Here is a 21,799-nt window from a genome sequence, read left to right on the forward strand (position 1 = left end):
AGAACAATCTGAACACTTTGAAGGAGTTACAACTGAAGCTTTACAAAAGCTAATTGATGCACAGGTCGGCAAAGCTCTTCAGGCACTTGTTAGTCGATTGCCTGCTGCACCACCCACACCAACTCCTAATAATAATACATTGGAGAATCCCCGTTCTGGTCTTGATAATTCTGGAAACGGAGCAACCCCCAGTGAACCACAGGAAGGGGGACCAGGTAATTCAAATAATTCATATTTGCAAAATTTAGTACTAACCTTGCAGAAACAGATTAAGGAACAAAATGAGCGTATTGAGCAAATCCCTGGAGTTCCGCCTGTAATAAAAGGAGTAGACATGGACAAATACTCACAACAACCATGGAAGCCAAGTGCTGCTCCCCTTCCGATTCCGAAAAAGTTCAAAATGCCTGACATCCCAAAATATGATGGTACTACAGACCCACGTGACCACGTGACTGCATTTACAACAGGCGTGAAAGGCAACGACTTGACCAAACAAGAAATTAAATCAGTACTGGTTAAGAAATTTGGAGAAACACTCACCAAGGGTGCATTAACCTGGTATTCTCTTTTATCTGAAAATTCTATTAATTCTTTTGTTGAGCTTGCAGATTCTTTTATTAAAGCAAATTCGGGAGCATAAAAGGTTGAGAAAAGAATGGAAGATATTTTCAAAATCAAACAAGGGGATTCGGAGTTGCTTAGAAATTTTGTTGATAGATTACAGCGTGAAAGAATGACTCTACCTCGTGTGCCTGACAATTGGGCTGAAATAGCCTTTGCAAGTAATTTAAATGACAAAAGTTCTAAAGCCACGAAACGACTCAAAGAAAGTCTTCGAGAATTTCCTGCAACCACTTGGAATGATGTTTACAACAGGTATAGTACGAAGCTGCGAATTGAAGAAGATACCATACCTAAGTTTCATCATGAAGAAAGGGGTGGTCCCCGAAGATCAGAAACCGAAAAAAGATCAGGTAAAAACAGGTACGATCCATATATGGGACCTGCATGAAAAGACCCACGGTCGAAACAAGATAGCCAGCAATATGATCAAAAATCAAGGAATAGGGACTCTGGTTCTTCTTCAAAGTTCAGAAATGATCGGAACAGACAAGAATCACGTGATGATGACAGAAGTTTAAAGGCACGATTCGGCGGATATAATTTTAATGTCTCTACCACCGAGCTCGTAGCTGTTTTAAGAAGCATGGGAGATAAGATACGGTGTCCAAAAGAGATGCGGTCAAATCCAAATAGACGCAATCCAGATCATTGGTTCGAATTCCACGATGATCACGGGCACAAAACTTCAGAATGTAGATTCTTGCAGAGTAAAGTGGATCATCTATTGAAGCAAGGGTACCTCACTGAGTTATTTAGAGAGAAAGGAAAACATACTTATATGAAAAACAGGCAAGAGCCACCACAACCTCCTTCACCCAAGAGGACAGTGAATGTCATAAGCGGGGGAGAAGATAATTCACGGCATAACCTACACCGCCTCCAACAAGGTTTCTAAGGTAAGAATTACACACGGGAAACGGGTGCGGCAAGTCCTAGAAAATGAAAGTATTTCGTTCAATGACGTAGATACCGAAGGAGTGACAACTCCACATAATGACGCACTGGTAATATCTTTACTTGTACATGATACTAATGTAAAACGAGTTTTGATTGATCTAGGGAGTTCTGTAAATATTATATTACTAAGGGTACTACGGGAAATGCAAGCTGAAGACAAAATGATACCCAAGGCGCACACCTTGTCAGGGTTCGACAATTCAAGTGTAGTAACAAAAGGAGAGGTAATTCTAACAACTTTTGTTACGGGTGTTGTTAAAGAAACTAAATTTCAAGTAGTTGATATGGAAATGGCCTACAATATGATCATGGGAAGACCATGGATACACGATATGGATGTTGTCCCATCAACTCTACATCAGGTTATTAAATTCCCATCACCATGGGGAATTTGCCAAATTCGTGGGGATCAGCAGATGGCTAGAAGTGTCAACGCTGTAACAAGTACGAGCACCGTAAATAAAGAAAAATAGCAATTACAGGAAATAGTTGAAGGTAAAAAAGATCAAACTTCAGATGAACAAGAAAAGATAGATTTGGACTCAAGGCTTGACACAATTCAGGAACCTGAAGAAAATGAAAGCATCAAAACGACAATTGAAGAGCTTGAGGCAATGATATTATTTGAGCAATGGCCTGAACGGAAGGTTTATGTCGGGGCCAATTTAAGCTTAAACATGCGAGGTATGATAATCGAATTTTTAAAATCTAACTTAGACTGTTTTGCTTGGTCCCACACTGATATGACAGGGATACCACCGGATGTGATGACTCACAAACTCAATGAGGACCCTTCTTTCACTCCAATAAAGCAAAAGAAAATAAAGCAAGGTGCTTTCAAGAACCAGGTGATTCAGGATGAGGTCCAAAAATTATTAAAAATCGGATCGATCCGTGAGGTAAAGTATCCTAATTGGTTAGCTAACACAGTGGTCGTACCCAAGAAAAATGGTAAGTGGCGTGTTTGTGTGGATTATACCGATTTAAATAAAGCCTGTCCAAAAGATTCTTTTCCCTTACCGCATATAGACCAACTAATTGATGCAACCGCAGGTCATGAACTTTTAAGTTTTTTAGATGCATACTCGAGATATAATCAAATTAAAATGGATCCTGGAGATGAAGAAAAAACTTCTTTCATCACAGACAGGGGGACTTACTGTTATAAAGTAATGTCCTTTGGTCTCAAAAATGCTGGGGCAACCTATCAAAGGTTGGTCACCAAAATATTCCAAGAACATTTAGGGAAAACAATGGAGGTATATATAGACGATATGCTCGTCAAAACCCAGCGATCTCATGATCATATTTGTCATCTATCTGTTACATTTGAAATTTTGCGAAAATTTAATATGAAACTCAACCCTGAAAAATGTGCATTTGGAGTTGCATCAGGTAAGTTTTTGGGTTTTCTTGTTTCTAACCGTGGTATTGAAGTGAAACCTTCTCAGATCAAAGCAATAGAAGAAATCCCTGATATCCTTACTAATAAAAAGGAAGTACAAAGATTAACGGGAAGAATTGCAGCTTTGGGGAGATTTATTTCCAAATCCTCAGAAAGGTGTTTTAAGTTTTTCTCTGCACTCAAAAAGCAAGATCATTTTGAATGGAATGAAGATTGTCAACAAGCCCTTAGAAATTTGAAAGCTTATTTGTCAAAACCACCGTTGTTGACAAAACCAAAGGTGGGGGAAAAACTTCTCATCTATCTGGCCGTATCTGAAGTCGCGGTGAGTGTTGTTTTAGTCCGTGAGGACCAAGGTAAACAATCTCCTATTTATTATGTAAGTAATTCCTTATTGGAAGCTGAGACACGATACCCACAGATAGAAAAATTAGCATTAGCTTTGATCATAGCATCTAGAAAATTAAGACCTTATTTTCAATGTCATCCCATTAATGTAGTTACTGCTTTTCTGCTTCGAAATATTTTGCATAAACACGAACTTTTAGGAAGATTAGCAAAATGGGCTATAGAACTAAGTGAATATGAAGTTGTTTATCAACCCAGGACCGCTATAAAATCTCAAGTACTAGCTGATTTCGTGGCTGATTTTAGCCAGGGGATGCATTTAGAAGCAGAAAAAGAATGACTAGTTTTTAATGGTGCAAACCCGGGGACTTAGGTTTTATTCACTGACGGTTCATCTAATGTAAAAGGGGTAGGCCTAGGAATAGTCCTTGTACCACCTGCGGGTGAGACTATAAGACGGGCTATAAAATGTCATTCTATAACTAACAATGAAGTAGAGTATGAGGCTGTAATTGCAGGTTTAGAATTGGCGCGAGAACTCGGCATAACACAGATTATAATCAAGAGTGATTCTCAACTCGTGGTCAATCAAATGCTGGGGACTTATACAGCCAGAGAGACGCAAATGCAAGAGTACCTCGCAAAGGTACGGGAGTTAATAAAACAATTCCAAACTTGGAAAGTAGTGCAGATCCCAAGAGATGAATGTAGAGGCAGATGCTTTAGCAAATCTCGCATCTGCAGCGAACGTAGCAAACGATACAAATGCTTCAGTCATACATTTATTTCATTCCGTTCTCGAATCTGATAAAAATGAGGTAAATTTTAATCATTTAACATGGGATTGGAGAAACGAAATTGTTGCCTTTTTACAGCACGGTACCGTGCCTAATGACAAAGGAAAGGCTCACGCGCTTCGCAAAAAAGCTGCTCGATATTGTTTATATCAAGGAAATCTTTATCGAAAGATGTTCGGTGGACCACTAGCAAGGTGTCTCGGATCCTCTCAAACAGAATATGTGATGAGAGAAGTGCACGAAGGACATTGTGGGAATCACGCAGGGGGACGGTCACTGGTAAGAACATTAATTCGCACAGGATATTATTGGCCTAAGATGGAAGAAGAAGCAACCAGTTTCGTGTCCAAATGTGATAAATGTCAAAGGTACGACAACAATATGCACAGACCAGCTGAGTTATTACATCCTGTTATAGCCCCATGACCTTTTATGAAATGGGGAATGGATATCGTAGGTCCACTTCCACAAGCAAAAGGTCAGGTAAAGTTTCTACTTGTACTTATAGATTATTTCACTAAATGGGTAGAAGCAGGGGCATTTAAACAGGTACGAGAGAAGGAAGTTAAAGACTTCATATGGCGAAATATAATATGCCGTTTTGGAGCACCAAAGGAGATCGTGTGTGACAATGTACCGCAATTCATTGGATCTCAAATCACAGAATTTCTTCGAAGTTGGCAGATCAAAAGGATAACGTCTACGCCATACCATCCAGTAGGTAATGGACAAGCGGAATCTACTAACAAAGTCATTATCAACAACTTGAAGAAGAGGTTACAGGATTCAAAAGGTAATTGGCCTGAGGTGTTACCTGGAGTATTATGGGCTTATCATACAACGACCAAAACAAGCACTGGAGAAACACCATTTTCAATGGTTTATGGTGCGGAAGCCTTAATTCCAGTTGAAATAGGTGAGCCAAGCACACGGTACGATCAGGCAACGGAGGAATCTAATGATGAAGAGATGCGGGTCAACTTTGATTTACTTGAAGGGAGAAGAGAAGCTGCATTGATAAGGATGGCAGCACAAAAGCAAGTAATTGAACGATATTACAATAGGAAAGCATGCCTCAGATTTTTCAAAATTGGGGACTTCGTGCTTAAAAAGGTGTTCCAATCTGCAAAGGTTGCTAACTCAGGAAAGCTAAGTCCAACATGGGAAGGACCGTACAAAGTCCGTGACATTGCGGGAAAAGGAGCATGCCAGTTGGAGACAATGGACGGCAAAGTTTTACCCTCACATTGGAATGTCGTCCACTTAAAAAGATATTACTTTTGAGAAAGTACCTACGGTCAGGTATCACCATGTTAAAATTTCTCTCTTGGATTATTAATATTTTACTAACAATTTTATATGCTAGGCAAAATACCCTAACTCGTGCCAAATGATGAGTCACAACCTGCAAGGCAAAATGGAGTATTCTTAAATTCCTAGCCCAGGGTTACAATTAATCTGATGGAAATACACACGAGTTAGGCAGTCTTCATCTATAATCGCACCTTTGAGTCCCGTATATCTTTCTGTTTCAGGAAAAGGGCCAAAGTAAAAGAAATAAACAAGTGCTCGAGGTCATATTTCACCGCTCAAACACTTGGGGGACTACAATATTGTACACAGATACGTGTAGAAATGAAGATACGAATATCGAACAAAAGTCGTCCACAAAGAGACAAGTGTTGAGTAAAAGTTACGAAGTCTTCAGCATTCATGAGAATAACAGAGTCATCTCTCAAACCCTTCTTAATATATAAAGATAGGGTCATGACTATGTACTTAAACAGGTTATGAAGAAAAACCTTGTTTATTCTATGTTATGTACAAATCTGTTACAAGAAAAACAGTTACGAGAAAGTTGTAGATGTATTATAATACATGTAATAGTCAAACACTTGTTAAATTTTATGAATAAAAACTTGCCAAAGTTGTTTCATACAAAACGTGTGTATTCCTATTTCTTTCATCGTATTATAACACCATTATGAAGTTGAGATGTCTTCTTCATTAAGTGTCGATAAAATAAAAGGACCCTCTTTTATAAGCCTCATGTTGATAATCCATGAGAAGAATCATAAAGCATTTTAAAAGGATAAAAATGCTAAGCTATTCTATAAGTCCTAGATAAATGGGCAAGAATAAAATATACAGAAGTACCAACAAAAACTTCTTAATATAAAAGACCAAGTACGAACTTAGTCAGCAAAATATTTATTTTTTACAAATGCCCCATTATGATAACTGGGGACTTCATCAAAAGATCCCTTACAGCAATTTCATTTTCAGCTAGTCACTGAAGGGTTTGGAACATCAGAAGTTTCACCCTCGGGAGCAGGAATTGCAACCCCAACTGTTGCAGTAGCCACTTCTTCATTTAAAAGCTCTTCCGTTCCAGGAGCTTCAAGTACAGGAGAAGGAGTATCAGTAGATTGTTGACTTTTCTCGATGGTATCTACGACTTTGGCCAGTTCAGACTGCAAGTCAAAGCCTTCCTGAGCAGCTTCCGTCAAAGCATCACGGCGAGATTTTAGGAAAGCCCAACTCACCTCTATGTTGAAGTTCTCCTCCAGAAGTTCATATTCCTTTTCCCACATAGCAAGATCGTTTTTCAAGATTTGGTGCTCAGCTAAATGGGAATCAAGGGAAGCTTCAAGAGAGGCATGAGAACTCTTCAAAGCATGAATCTCGTCAGAGGAGGACTATAAGTCAGCTTGAGCTTGAGTCAAGCTTTGCATTAACTCTCCTGCATACTCTTATTTCTTAGCCAAAAGTGCCTTAAGCTCCCTAACTTCTTCACTAGCCTTTGATAATTGTTCTGACAAAGAGCATTCCAAAAGCTCTTTGTCTCTTTTAAATTGGCTTGAAGAAGCCTTGGTAGTTGCCAGTTCAGAAGTCAAACCACGGTTTTACTGCTTCAGGAAGTTTTTATTTTCTTGCAACTCTTCTATGGTCCCTTGAGCATTCTCAAACTGTTCTTTCCAATTGACTGCTTCAAGCTGGGCTCCCCTGGTTATTTCTTCGGCCTCGTGGATAGTTTTTTCAGACTCATGGGCTTTTCTTTCCAGGAGGAAAATTCTTCCCATTAATTCCATACCAATGAGGTTAGCCTACAGAGACAACTCATAGAAATGAGGGATTGAAGATAAAAAAAACTTGTTGGTAAGAAGAGGAAAAATACCTTCAAAGTAGAATGAACTATGTCATTCATCAGAGTCAAGCAGTTATGGCTCTCCATCTTCTTCTTCTCAATATCTCCAATTAGGGGCTCGAGCCAAACATCGGCTCTACCAGTCTTTCTCAAGAGGCTATGGTTGGCAGGAACTTCAAGAGTAACACTTCTCATAGTCATACTTCCACTGCTAGAACCCGTCTCTGTACGATGAACAGAGGGAAGAGGAGCAATGGAAGGAACGGAAGGAGAAGATGCAGAAACATGAATGGAAGGAGAAGATGTAGAAATCAACGCAGGAACGGAAGCAGGTGCAGTAGAAACTGCCAAGGGAACGGACATAGGAGCGGTAGAAACTGGCAAAAGAACGGAAGTCGTCAAAACTGGTAAAGAAATACTTACGGTTGGCAGTGGAATGGAGGAAATAGGAACGAATGAGGAAAGAGAAGTTTCATCAAAAACAGGGCCGAGCTCGCCACTCTCGAAACCACTATAAAAAAGATGCTGAATTGACTCATTATTATCTCTTGGTTCGGTGTCCTCGTCAGAATGAATCAAAACAGGTTCGGTGGTTGAGGTTCGAGCAGGAGTGTCTTCAATTTCATCATCAATGATTATTCGCCTCCTGACCCTTGGCCTGGTAATTAGGGAGGTACCCTCCTCTTCTTCAGAACTTTCTTTTATAGCTTTCCTTTTTGGCAGCAAGGCTCGAGCCTTATCCAAATCAAGAGCAGCATTAGCAGACATGCGAATGGCCATAGCTACTTCAGCCGTCATTCCTCTAACGCCAAATCCTGATTAAAGGAAGGATATACATGATCAAAATTGAGGAAAAAATGCTTAACATGTAAAAAAAACATATAAAAAGGGGCATACCATGTGTTTTCACCTTCCAGCCATGTAAGGAAGAAATCGATTTCCAAGTTCTTTGCTCCCTAGAAGCAATCTTCAAAAGTGAGTCTACCCAACCACGGAAGTTGGGAATAGGTTCCACATCTCCCATGGTTGCTACAAAAAACCAAGAAGAGACGAGGTTAAAAGCAAATTTCTTTTGAAATTCTCAAGAGTAGGTACGATAAGTAAAAGGAAACCTACGTGCAAAATTCCACTTCTCAGGGAAGGGAATATTTGTTTCGCCAATCAAGTCCACCGTACGAACATCAACGTAACGGATGTACCATCCACGATCTTTGTCATCTTCAGGATTTACTAGAACTTTTTTGCTCCTTGCAGCTAAGGTAAAAGCCCCATGGCGTATTAAGTTAGGGTGGTATAAATGAATGAGGTGAGAGAAGGTGAAATTGACATTGGCTTTGGAAGATAAGTATCTCAAACAAGCCACTGTTCTCCACACTAGGGGACCAATTTGGGCCAAACAAAATTGTAAAGAAACGGCAAAAATCAAGAATAATTGGGTCAATCGGAGGATTAAAACCTAAAGTGAAGGGGTAAGTATAAACAAAAGAATACTCACTTCTAAAGGAGGAAATTCTCTGATTTGGGGAAGGAATTGACATTCGAAGACTATCCTTCCAGTTACAATCTCTTCTTATGGTGGGGATTGTAAGCTCGGTTACTATTGTAGGATAAGTATCGGCTTTTTCCAAATTTGCAATTTGCTTTTGAAGAGATGTTTTGTCACTTTCAAAAGACAAATCGCTGGGAACTATCTCATCAACTAAGGGTTCTTGAGAAGAATCAAGAATTTCTCTACTTCTAGAAGAGGGGGCCTTTGGGATAGAACTCCTTGAAGAAGAACCAGAGGAGCCGCCTCGAGTAGATTCTAATCCTGTTCAAAGCCTACCTCCTCCGCCTCTTCTGTGTCTAACAGGGGCGTTGGGGAATTGGTCTAGAATCGGAACTTTTTTACGGTTAGGGTTTGAAGATGACATTGTTAGGAAAGATAAGTCGAAAGAAAGTAGAAATAAAGAAGAAAATGTTTGTTGAAGATTTGTGAAGAAGACAAAGGAAGAAAAAGTTATGTATATAATGGGAACCGTCAAACTTAGAAGTGTAATGATGGAAAGCCTATAATAAAAGGCAATTATCACTTAGTGAATAGTGAGAATGAAGAAGTCTTGAAAAATGGTGTAAATAGTAGAATCAATCAGAAAATGACATATGGGCAGAACATTAAATGGAAAAGACTACTGAGGCGTTAATACTGTCATAAGCATTAATTGTGGCGAAAATTCCTTTTTTATGAAGATCCACTTCCCAATTATTTAATTGATAAATAAATGGAAAGTGGGGGGACTATCTGTATTGGGAAAAAACTGAGTTTATATTAAAGATGACGTGGCATGACACGTGGTTTGGTTAAATGGTCAAAGCGCAACAATTGACTAAGAGGCACGGATGGAGACAACCACGGGAAGAGGAATTTAAATAGGCACGAGACGAAGTGCAGATACGAGTCTCGTACCAATTCAAGTCATTTACAGCCAACGGATTAGAAGGCATTAAAGACAAAGATCTGATGACAGAAAGGAGTCCAAATTCATTATTAAATACCTGATACGTTAGAAAATTGGTATTTAATAGGAATGATTGTATAACGGCTTATTCAATATCATTTATTACTCATAATTATATCATTAAAGCTGAGGCTTCATTCCTTTACCTAGAATTACCTATAAAAGGAAGAAGTATCATCATTTGTAGAGACACGGAGTACTATTGGGAACTTATTGAAATACAAAACTATTTGTTGTTTTACCATCATTCTCCAAAATATTTTATTTTCGTCTCCTGATTATCAGTAACCCGAATTTCTTTTTAGCTTTGACCAAAGACTCAGATTTTTGGTTAAACAATAATACTTCTTTCCAAACCTGTAGTCCTTTTTAACCACTTGCTAACTGGGTCTGGATCCCAAATATAATTCTCTAACATTTTACTCGGCCCAATAATCTCAATTGACCCAATCTCATTCATCTCTTCTAGCCTATGGGCCCTTATGGAGTCAACTTGGTTCACAACAATACTCCCGCCCTCAAAAAGAACCTTGTCCTGACTCAAGGTTCAAGAAAGAAAATCTCGTTGGGCAATTTAGCGTGTTATAAACACCTGGGCTACGATAGGCAAAAAGTTTTAAGAGCAAGATCATAATTTGGTTGGTAGCTTGGAGTTTAGACTTGGGTTCATCTTTATTGCTTAGCTTCAGAAGAAAAATAAATGTATTCCAGATACCATGGCAAAGAAGAGTAACAATTTGAGATGTGTCCAAAAGAGCAGAGCACCTAATGGTGTCACTCAAGCTTCCATAAGTCATCTGCCTGAGCTTAGCAACACTATTGGTTGTCGCATGAACTTTCTCAGCAACGTGAGGTACATTTGTTATACTTTCCAATAGCAACTCACAGCTAACAGTATCTGCGATGCCATTTTTACTCCCTCTTTCTTCAATATCAATTCCTAATGAAAGGGGAAGAATAATTGTGTTAGCTTTCACCATTGAAATTGCTGCCCAGATGAGATCCTTCGTGGTACCAGTGGAGTCATTTTCTTCTTTATCAAATGAAAAAGTTACATGATAGGTCAAAATGTAGGTAATACTCTCAGATATTTGGATGCCAAAAATTTCATCAAGTGCAATATCAGCAAAAGGAGCACCAGAAGGACTAGAAATATGATTCAAACCATATTCCTTAACATGCTCACATGAAATATGATACAGACCATACTCATGCTTAGACCCACCAAAGCTAAAATTATCCAACTTGAAGCACTGATGCACAGTTTTAGAAGCTCGCTCTCTATCAAATCTTGCCATTGTAACTGCAATCAACCAATTGCAACCAGGTTCTTTCTTAGTTACAGTAAAAAATTTCAGCCTTATCACGTTGAGTTCAGTTATAACCTGTCCTACGACCACAAACTTGTTCAAGAGGATAACATAAACTAATGCATCATCTAAGCCATGATGTAATTTATGGTGTGCAGCTAACTCTACCATTTCAATGACACCATAAAAGGTGTAACCCACAGGGTGCACCGTTTGAACCTTCACCTTAGGCCCACTCCTTAATTCTAATGCCTTACACTCCTGTAACATGGCAGCAAGTGCAGCTATTGCAGGCTGCATTTTACTAAGGAAGTTTGCAGCGAGAAGACGAGCATTCATTTTGGACCCATACCTACCAATTTCGACAGAATGCGCAACCTGGGCCAAGAAATCCAATAGTAAGGCCAAGAAATGTGGTTTTGGAAGTGGTTGTGGCGGCCGAGGTTGAACAGCTTGTACATCCATTGTGCAACTGGACATTTCATTAGACAACTTGCCACCCTCCGTAGTACCATCGAGGCCAACTACAGCAGAACATAGTGCAATAGGGAAGCAATGTGGTATATCAAAATGAATATTCAAGCTCTCGAACAGAATGGATGGAGAGACAGACTCACCAGGATCAAATGGAAGGTGTAGAGATGTATGCTCATACACCAATCTGATTCCATCCAACATTAAGAGGTCGTTCCTGTCCCAGAGTGTTTCGACCACTTCATTGTCAACCAAAAATTGCTCGGTATAGTGAAAAAAATTATCAAACGCCGGACTCACGTCATTTCTAGAATGCTCGTCATCTTCATATGTAACTACACTACCTTCTCCCTTGCTAATGATAAAAGGAAATCTATAGGCAGGGAGAATGAGATCAGTATTCCCACAAACTTCACTCTCCGCCTCCAAACCTTTGCTGATAACCGAGCCCATTATCTCAAAGTCATCTGCCATAAGTGAGCACTCTTGAAAAGTTTGCCTAGCTCCTTGAGAAAAATTATCAAACACCTGGCCTTCGGATGCTGTTGAGAATTCCTTACCTGGATCGACAAAACTAAATCTTCAGTAGATTGTGTAATAAAAGCACTAACCTCATTTCCGTGAGGTTAGTGCTTTATCAAACTCGCTAAAACTAAATCTTCAGTAGATTGTGTAATAAAAGCACTAACCTCATTTCCGTGAGAGCTTTCATCAAACACCTGGACCTCCCCTAATGTTGCAATGTTTAAATCATATTCCATTACATCAGTGAGGGCTTTAACATCTGATCTCTCAGTATCAAACACCTTGGAACAACAACATCTATGTGAGATATTGTCAAACATCTGGGCTTCAATTTCAGTAGAATAATCCTTGATTGTAGCCATGTGACCTTCCGGTGATTCGAGATGCTGCTTACAAAAACGAATTCGCACCTTTGCAACAAAGTGATCCCACTCCGTCAATTGCTTGTTCCGGAGAAGCCATTGGAACCACTCTAATGCCTCACCTTCTAGGTAAATAGACGGGCGTAATAATTTGTTGTTTTCTGATGTACCGTAGAATTCAAAGTAACATTCAGCCTGAGAAATCCATAACTCTGGATCCTCGCCACTGAATCGTTGGAATCTTACTGGAGTAGGCTTACTCGTTGCAAGGTTTTCAACCAACTTACGTAACAATGAACGAATTTCAGCGATATCCTTCGACCACGGATCCGTCACGACCTTAATTGAATCATCGATAGTTCGAAATATTTGGTCCTCCATTGAAGACCTCTCAATGAAAGCACCAATGTAACAAACTGGATATCACACCCAAACCAATTGACTATATTACTCACTAAACGGAATTACAATAACCAAATAGCAATAGAACAGTAGAAAATAACACTAAAGGAAATAGAGAGTAGATGAGAAGAGAAATTGCAATCTAAAGCTAAGAAGAAAGGGGATGAGAAACTAGAGAGAACGGGATGAGAGACCAACTGAGCGAGGCTTCAACATAATTGACATAATCCTTCTCTCCAAACATGTAGTCCTTTTTAACCACTTGCTACCTGGGCCTGGATCCCAAATATAATTCTCTAGCATTTTGCTCGGCCCAATAATCTCAATTGACCCAATCTCATTCATCTCTTCTAGCCTATGGGCCCATATGGAGTCAACTTGGTTCACAACAGTATCCTAGGTAAGTATAAGTTTTCCCAATAGAAGACGTCATATAATATTATATTCCTTGCATCCTAGCAGTAATTTTTGCTAATCTACCTGTTTTACGGGACATGACAATTTTTTTTTAAAACGGTAGTGTCTCCAAATCCTGTTTAGGAGCATTTGAGGAAATATTTTGACTTCTCCGATGTTAAAAAGTAAAATAGAGAATAGACAGTACTGGGGTTAGCAAAAGTGAATGTTAGAAAACTTTTTCTAATATTTTAATGTATTAAATTTTGAAATAAGTGAGCAATATCTTGAGACTAGCCAAAAAGAGAATGCAGACCAGTAAAGCACTTGGTCACTGCCATAGAAATTAAATTGCAAATGACTTATGCTCTTAGTTGATGAGACAATGGAGTCGAAGACATCACGCAGCACAAGAAAAAAGTAAATAACTGGCACATTTTACTTTTGAAAAAGGAAACATGCTGTTGTTCATAGCAACCTTCAAACTGAAGAACATTAAATGTGAACTAGTAATACTTCTACCCATTCTCAGTCCAAGCAAAGTAAATGACACTGTTATTTGTTAATGGCATTGCTCCACCAGATCTTTACTGACTGTAGTCCACAAGCATTTACCTTGACTTCTTACTTCGCATTCCCATCCGTGATTTTGCATATCTAAACATTTCATTAAGGAAAAATGTAATGCAAAAGCAGAAAGAATTTAAAACAATAATGGGTTTAGAGTTCAGAGAAAGCAAATAATTGATGGGAGTTCGGAAAGGATACTCCAGTCGCATGCCCTCTCCAGAGGTGGAAGAATACAGAACGGTCCCTTGAAGACGACCCAATGCCTCAGTTGAGCAGGCAGTGTCCTGGAAACATGGTTAGTAATATCAATTTCAGGTTTCACCTCCGTTTATTCTTTGTGTATTTAGGTGAACTTGATATGCAGCATATTACAATAACATCAGACCCAGTATAATCTCACAAGTGAGGTCTGGGGAGGGTAGTATGTACGCACCCATACCCCTCCTTATTAAGGTAGAGAGATTGTTTTCGATAGACCTTCGGTTCAGGAAAAGCAAAGTCACAACATAGTTGAAAAGAAATACAATAATGGATAAACCACGAAAAGGAAACAGAAACACGAAGCAGTACCAACAATAAGATAACAAGAAAATTGAAGCAACAAAACAACAGGTAGTAATACAAATCTAAGTATAAAGAGTACGAGAGTGCTATACATACATGGAAGACAATGATAAACTCGTGACTACCTACTAGTCTTCTACCCTAGTTCTCGACCTTCACACCTTCCTATCTAGAGACATGTCTCGATAAGTTGCAGATGTGTCATGTCCTGCCTTATTAACTCTCCCCAATACTTCTTTGACCTACCTTTCCCTCTCCTCAAACCCACCAAGGCAAACCTCTCGCACTGTCTTACCGAGGCATCGGAACATCTCCTCTTTACATACTAGTCTTTTACTCATATGTATATAAAGTACTATTGAAACCCTGAATGGCTAAATTCCTAATTTCTATTTTCTAATTCTCAATTGTCTGCAGCCACCAGAGGCAGAGAAGTCGTCAGTCTCGTCTCTCTCTTGAACTGAGAACTGAGAAGTCGAAAAATCAAAATCTCAATGATTAATAAGTGTATGTTTGTATGAGTAGTCTTGATGGTATTAAAATTTTGGTTAATACGTATATGACAAAATGAGTAGTCTTGAACACTCTTCAATTAAAAAATATCGTTTGGTTAGATCTTAGATGGTATTAAATTTTGGTATTGATTTGAAACTGTTTGGTATTGATTGAATGATTGTTCAAAAAATTTCTATTTGGTTTAGCCGATAAGCCGCCCGATAATTATTAATTTGATATCAATCCGCCCATTGTCTTATTGGATGGCTAGCGGATTACTATATTTATAATCCGATAACCGTTAAACCGAACCGTTAAGCGTAATTATCCGCCCGATAAGCACCCCTAACATCCATCTATATCAGCATCCTCGTTTCCCGCTACGATATGCAACAAATTATTGACCTTAATGTGGTAGCACACTAACGGAAGAGAAACAAGATAAAGGTAATAGTTAACGTTTCCAAGTTCCAATATCAGTACCCCCCAGTGGAAGCTTCCCCACCAACCCCTTTTATTGGGACAGGGGAGGGGTTGTGTGGGGTGTTGTGATGGGTTGGCTCGGAAGATTGGTTTAGGGAAATATACATCATCAGTATGAAGTGAGATTTTGAATAGATGCCATAGTTGACATTATGAGAAAGCTTAGAAGGTAAAGATAACACAATGGGATATCCATGTATAGCTAAAAATATATCTCAATGACTGCAATATGCATTTAAAAAGTAACTCTCTTTCCAACTGGTTATGACTTCAACATATTGTAAGAAATCATTATCAATTCCTCAATTCAGAAAAACACGTATAGATGTATGATAACACTTGTACAGCTCGCACAACTTTGTGCCACAGTTAAAGATTATTTACCATTCTCAAAAAAAAAATGTATGAATATCTAGGGGAACACAGGAAGGCTTCTTTCGAAAAGCAGAGCTCAGGCCTTAGGGTGAAGATTCCAAAAAAAGCCAAATTAAGGTTCTTTAAAACAAAGTAAAATCAAAATTAAGGGATTAAAGCTGCAAAACATGTTGGAGGCACTGCTAAATAATGACTTTATAAGGCAATACATGCTGTAGAGAATAAGCTAGAGAAAGCAGTAAAGAGTTTGAGGATGCATGAGAACAATTATAGTATACCATGTTGCTTTATTTAAGATGCTTCCCAGTCACATCAATAATGGAACACCTATCCCAAAATATGGGATAGTACCAACTAGGTGGTTACCTAATTTATATCTGAAACAATGAGCAATGCCTCTTTAGTGAGGGCGTTTTTTTCCTTCTCCCCAATATTACATTTTGTTGATTGAAAGAATAACTGCTATCCATCTAGTAAATATGGGTTTGCTAAAGTGATTCGTGCAGTTGGTGTCCCATCGAGAGTTGAGGGTCCTTACACTGCAAGAGTGTTAGCTCATGTTAACTTTTAGAAACGAGAGACAAGAGAAATGAGAATAGTGGTGGCAGTTATAAGAGGGGAAGCCCAAAAGCAAAGATGCCACACAACGGTATCTCATACGGCGCTGTAATTATCATAAGGGTGTCAGAATGGATGGCTGACCCCTTGCAATTAAACTCTTTGTTCGGCCTTCCTATAAACCTAGAAACGCCAAATCTTAACTTCAGGAGCATGAGCAACAAACGAGCCAGTTGCTTGGATTTAAGCATCAGTCTTAAGACATTAAGATTCCTGATCCTAGAGCCAAGTGGGGCACTGATAAATACATTTCGCTAAGAACAACAAGAGGTCTTAAGATGACATCCCACACCCAATGAAGCTCTTTGACAACAGTTCTCTTCCATCGTTGTGCTGATGTGTGGTAGTTCTTTTCCGACGTTGCTATTTCATAAAGAAAGGTGCCCATATATGTACTACATGTGAATATGTAGATAAAAGTTGACATTCTACTCCCAAGTTACCGAGCTTGCAGCAGTATATTTCTTAACTCACGCATAAAGCCAGTCTAGCCAAATAAAAATAAAAAATAGAGAAAATAAGAAAAGAATTACCAGAATAATCAAAGAGGTGAACCTAAGATGGCAAAACAGCAAAATAGAGGAGATGAAAACAGGCGAAACGGTACTCTGTTTAGCGTAACCCCAGCCTTAAGTAACAAGGTCAAAGTGCACATTATCATGCCAGTGCGTTAACCACAGGAAAACTGAATTACCAGTTGGAAGCACTAAATTTTAGTCGACAAGTTTATCAATATAAAAGAACGGTGAATCTTGGATGTTCTGCAGTTAAACGATTACTTGAATGAAAATGCAACAGTTAAATAATGTGCTTACAACGGTTAAATTCTTGAAGAATTTAATTAGGAGATGCATCTGAACTTCCTTATTAAGATTGCTGAGGCAACATGATAAAACATGCAGTATGTCCTTATTAACTGGCTAAGGATTTAGCTAAATTAAATAGGGGGCAATGAATCTACAGGGAAGAAAGAAAAAGTTGTTGGTAAAGGGACAAAGATGCACTTAGAAAAAGATAAAGGACACGCAGAAGAAGTGTGGGAATAGGTTGAGCAACTGCCACTGCAAAGATGAGTAATAACCTTACCTGAAAGTCGACAAAAGCAACAGGAGCTCCATATGTGCCCTGCATCTTCAACTTTAAAAACCCCCGACATCTAACAATGTCAAAGAAAGCACAGTAACCATCCAGTATACCAAATACTTCAGAGGTTAGAACTAAAAGGGAAACTTGTCAAAACCTTGAAAATACTTGAATCAGCTCTTGCTCATTACAACTTTGGCCCAGATTAGCAACGAAGATTGTTGGACATGGATCAGCCGCCTGTGGAACTTAAGGTCATGAAGATCATCACATTAACAAAAAAGGAGCTTTGGACTGGGAATAAAGCGAGAATCCAAGACTAAGAATGGCAGCACCGCCACTAGTTTACAGAAGTAGCACAAGATCTGTTTAAGAGTATGGTCCTTGTATGTGACATGAGTGTACATTTGAAGCACCAATTTGAGTCTTCAAAAAAGAAATAAACTTAACTTCAAATATCCTAGTTGTCGGCCAAGAAGCAATCTCATAGAGGATTTGCACTCATTGTTTTTGCTTATATGGCTCCAAAAAGGAGAATATTATTTAAAATGATTTAGACCTTTGATGCACTTCCAAATGTTAGCTCCCTTAAGCAAATTGACCATGCTTTGCATTCACCAGAGCAATTCCACAAAATAAATCTAACAGAGTTGGAAAACATATAATCTACAAAGCTGCAATATTTTGCACTTGCAACAGAAAATATGGAGAGTTGTAGAAAGTGATTTGATCTTAATGTTATGATGCACCTTATGACATGGAAAATTATTTGAAAGCATGCGTAAAACCTAGACATTACAGGCTCATACATTAACTAATGGTACAACACCCCCAGTTTACACATGTTGATTATTTTATCTATTACAAGATTCAACAAGAACTTGAAGTACATGCTTGATGAGTGACTAAACAGACCCGTAAAAAAATTTAGAATTCAAAGGAATACGACTAAAAATTGGCAAAAAACTTTCCAAATAAAAGCTGAAATTATAGATCAAACTTGTAACAGAACAACCAACCAAATTACCATCGCCATTCAGAAGAACAAAATGATTGTCCATGTATCATACACCTTACCGTTTTAGAAGCAGCTTGATTCACCCCTCTACCACCAAACTTTCCCTGACTGAATCACCAAACAAAAAGAAAAATATAATTTAAAATAGAAATAATCCACAAGATCAATACAATACTAAGATCCAATACCCTATGTCAGGGAACATGGAATAGAGAAACTATTTCTATTTGGTGCTCGACTTTCAGCTAGAAGTACAAGTACTTGGAGCATTCCAGTCAGAAGGAATCACTTGGAGTAACAAAAATGTGCTTAAGTAGTGCAGATGACCTTTGTGTAGGTGGATAACCAATCGTGTTGTAAGCAGAGTTACCCATTCCAGGCATGTGAACGCTGCCAACACCTGCTAGTGCCCAAGCGTGCAAAACATGTGCGAAGTGAGCATTTAGATAAAGTGCTTTGCAGTGACTGACGAGCAGTTAATCCTTAAATGACATCAAATGAGTTAAATGTGACAGGCTAAAAAGCATCGCACAAGCAAATTGGTTCATATATAAATGACATGATGGCCAACGGACTCTCAATTTCATATGCATGTATCCTACTAATCCAAAGGAAGAGACTGTAATATGTTATAGAGGCAGATCTATACCAGAACCACCGTCTCTGGAAATAGCAGCAGAACCTTTAATCCTCTTCTCTGATACAGGCCTCCCATCATCTGCGGTTTAATCAAAACAAATCTGTGGCTTGAGGAAAAGTAATTCCAGTTTTAACAACCGAAAGAAATCTATTCCTAACAGACCTGTCCGTAACCTCTTAGACCTTGAATTTGATTTAGCAAGCTCAATGTACAATTTGGAGTCCTTCTCAAAGTCAAAAACCATTCCCTGGACACACATTTAGAAGCAAAGAATGTTATACTCCTTTTTTGAGAATGCCTTCCTAACATCATTATCTATTTTGTTTATTCATGACCAAATACTCAATCGGATGTGAATGAAGGAAGAGATTTGTGCCTATTTATTTTATGTCTAATGCAAAATGATCTATAAAAGGTAACAGAACTATGCACTACTCTCATTCTTTTCAGTTGTTCTCCATGTTTCAGGCAAGTTCAAGTTACACGTCTAACAGAAGAGAACTAGTTCTCAAAACATAGAACATACAGGTTGAGTGAAAAATAAGATGACATTAGATGTGACCCCTCTCAGACTAAACTTCATTCAATTTTTGAGATCAGAGGCAAAGGTTCCATCTTCAACATTTTTCTTGCATTCTCAGTTTGGATTTTCCTCAGCCAAGGATCCCATTATTGCTAAGCCTCCTTCTAAGAAGCAAAACATGTGTTCATCTTTTGTATAAAGTAATAAGCACTCCTGATTAGAATCCTCACCCTTCTTTGGTATGATGTCCAAATGTAATATCTTCTTTTTTATTCATTAAGGTGGTGTTCGAGCCAGCTTGCACACCTCGACTAGTCGCACAAGGTACCTGCTACCTCTCACCAACATAGATACCAGGTAACTCTGCTCACCAAGAATTGGGCAATATGGGAAGAAATCACCTAATTTTTTGCCTCCACTAAAATTTGAACTTGAGAAATCACCTAATGTCTAGTACTCCAAAGTATGGATAGTTTACTTACATTAGAGAAAAGAAAAAGAAAAAAAAAAACACTAGTGGCCATACACGGATACCCGATAATCCAGAACATGGACATTGAACTAGGAAGGAAGTAAATCATTTGTTCAATAACTCACAGAATTAAAAGTTAGTATAAGAAATTGGCCTTACATTCAGTTCATACATTGCCGTAAGTGCTGAATTCTGATCTGTAAAGACTGCAAAAGCAAATGGCTGACAGGAACACAAACAATGTGTCAGACATCCTTAGCGAAACAGATATGTCAGACTCACATAATACGAGAAGAGCAAAGCTGATACTGAAACTAACTGAAAGAAGTTAAAACCATAGATCCCAATAAGCAGTAAATGTAACATAATACCTGTGAATTACTAGAAATTTGGCTACGGAGATGGGAAGATTCATATCCTGGGAATTCACGAAAAAGGTTGTAAATTTCACGAGGCTTGACATCTTCAGGGAGTCCAGCAATGAAGAGAGTTCGAACATCGTCGTACGAATGCTGAGGATAAATAGGAGAGGGTGCATATGCAGGGATGGGTGGCTGGTGAAGGTGGTGATATTGAGGAAGAGGAAGTGGCTGGACCACCACCGGCGGCGGCGGCGCGTGAAATGTGGTGCCGGGTGGCGGAGGAGGGGCTGCTGGTGGTGGAGCTTGATAATATGGGTAGTGATAATAGGGGGCTATTTCGTCCATTGGAGACACTACGAGAACTAATCAGTGCGTCGGATTTTTTCCCTTTACAGTTTTAGGGGAAAAAAACTATAGGGGCGGTGTACCTATACCCATTTCTTTATTTTTTTTAATTTGTATCCATTTTTTAAATAACTTCGGCATCCTTTCTCCTCCTCCTTCTCCTCTTTCGTTTTCTTTCTTCCTCTTTCTTAGCTGATGTTGGTGCTGCTATAAAACTTCAATTCATGGGATGATTGTCATAAGTATGTTTCTCAGATTATTTAAAAATAAATTATAAATAATTACGTAAGTTAGTAGACAATAATTTGTGAATATTTCCACGTAATTCTGTTCTTTTCACGTTTATTGTTTCAAAATTTATGATTTATATACTGTTGACAATCTGATTATTTTATAGTAGTAATACACTACGAAAGAATAAGGTGATTATTTATCTAGTATGTTAGAAAGCTTTTTCAAAAACTTCAGCTTATATAGTGCTGAAGTTTTTACAAATGAACTAAATAATTTCAGCATCTTCTGCTAAAGTTTTTTAAAAAACTTTACGACAAAACTAATGAATCCATGACAAAAAACTTTAGCTTATTTAGTGCTGAAGTTTTTACAAATGAACTAAATAACTTCAGCATCTTCTGCTGAAGTTTTTGAAAAAGCTTATCCAAGACAAAAAAACTTCAGCTTATTTAGTGCTGAAGTTTTTATAAATGAACTAAATAACTTCAGCATCTTCTGCCGAAATTTTTGAAAAAGCTTAATGACAAAACTAATGAATCCAGGACAAAAAAACTTCAGCTTATTTAGTGCAATTACGAACAAAAACTTAAGCAAATAGAGAACAAAACTTCAACTACTATGCTTAAGTTCAGCAATTACAAACAAAAACTTCAGCAAAATAGAGAACAAAACTTCAGCTACGATGCTTAAGTTCAACAATTACAAACAAAAACTTCAACACACTTGGTTCAGCACATTTGCTACTTCAGGCCCGTCTACTAAAATGCT

General features: G+C 38.4%; 2 protein-coding genes across 6 annotated transcripts; both read right to left on the reverse strand.

Annotated features, from left to right (window-relative positions):
- Positions 1 to 10,182: 10,182 nt before the first annotated feature.
- Positions 10,183 to 12,867, reverse strand: LOC107781077 (uncharacterized). Of its 4 annotated transcripts, none has more exons than XM_075249766.1 (3): positions 12,254 to 12,867; positions 11,708 to 12,124; positions 10,183 to 11,614 (listed from the first exon to the last, which is right to left on the reverse strand). In XM_075249766.1, the coding sequence occupies exons 2-3, from the start codon at positions 12,036 to 12,038 to the stop codon at positions 10,299 to 10,301; spliced, it is 1,647 nt and encodes a 548-aa protein (XP_075105867.1). In that variant the 5' UTR covers positions 12,039 to 12,124; positions 12,254 to 12,867; the 3' UTR covers positions 10,183 to 10,298. The 4 variants fall into 4 exon arrangements, with proteins under 4 accessions (XP_075105867.1, XP_075105866.1, XP_075105865.1 ...); XM_075249765.1 differs by having other exon boundaries at positions 11,708 to 12,144; positions 12,254 to 12,416; XM_075249764.1 differs by having other exon boundaries at positions 10,183 to 12,144; positions 12,254 to 12,416.
- Positions 12,868 to 13,564: 697 nt separating this feature from the next.
- On the reverse strand, positions 13,565 to 20,866 carry LOC107781079 (uncharacterized). 2 transcript variants are annotated; one of them, XM_016601712.2, is made up of 10 exons: positions 20,462 to 20,866; positions 20,250 to 20,312; positions 19,258 to 19,342; positions 19,105 to 19,173; positions 18,783 to 18,858; positions 18,515 to 18,563; positions 17,595 to 17,677; positions 17,441 to 17,510; positions 14,018 to 14,103; positions 13,565 to 13,906 (listed from the first exon to the last, which is right to left on the reverse strand). In XM_016601712.2, exons 1-10 carry the CDS (start codon positions 20,795 to 20,797, stop codon positions 13,861 to 13,863), a joined length of 963 nt encoding a protein of 320 aa, XP_016457198.1. In that variant the 5' UTR covers positions 20,798 to 20,866; the 3' UTR covers positions 13,565 to 13,860. The 2 variants fall into 2 exon arrangements, with proteins under 2 accessions (XP_016457198.1, XP_016457199.1); XM_016601713.2 differs by having other exon boundaries at positions 18,783 to 18,855; positions 20,462 to 20,865.
- Between the last annotated feature and the right edge of the window lie 933 nt (positions 20,867 to 21,799).

The sequence above is a fragment of the Nicotiana tabacum genome, chromosome 3, assembly GCF_000715075.1.
Source record: "Nicotiana tabacum cultivar K326 chromosome 3, ASM71507v2, whole genome shotgun sequence".
Taxonomy (NCBI): Eukaryota; Viridiplantae; Streptophyta; class Magnoliopsida; order Solanales; family Solanaceae; genus Nicotiana; species Nicotiana tabacum.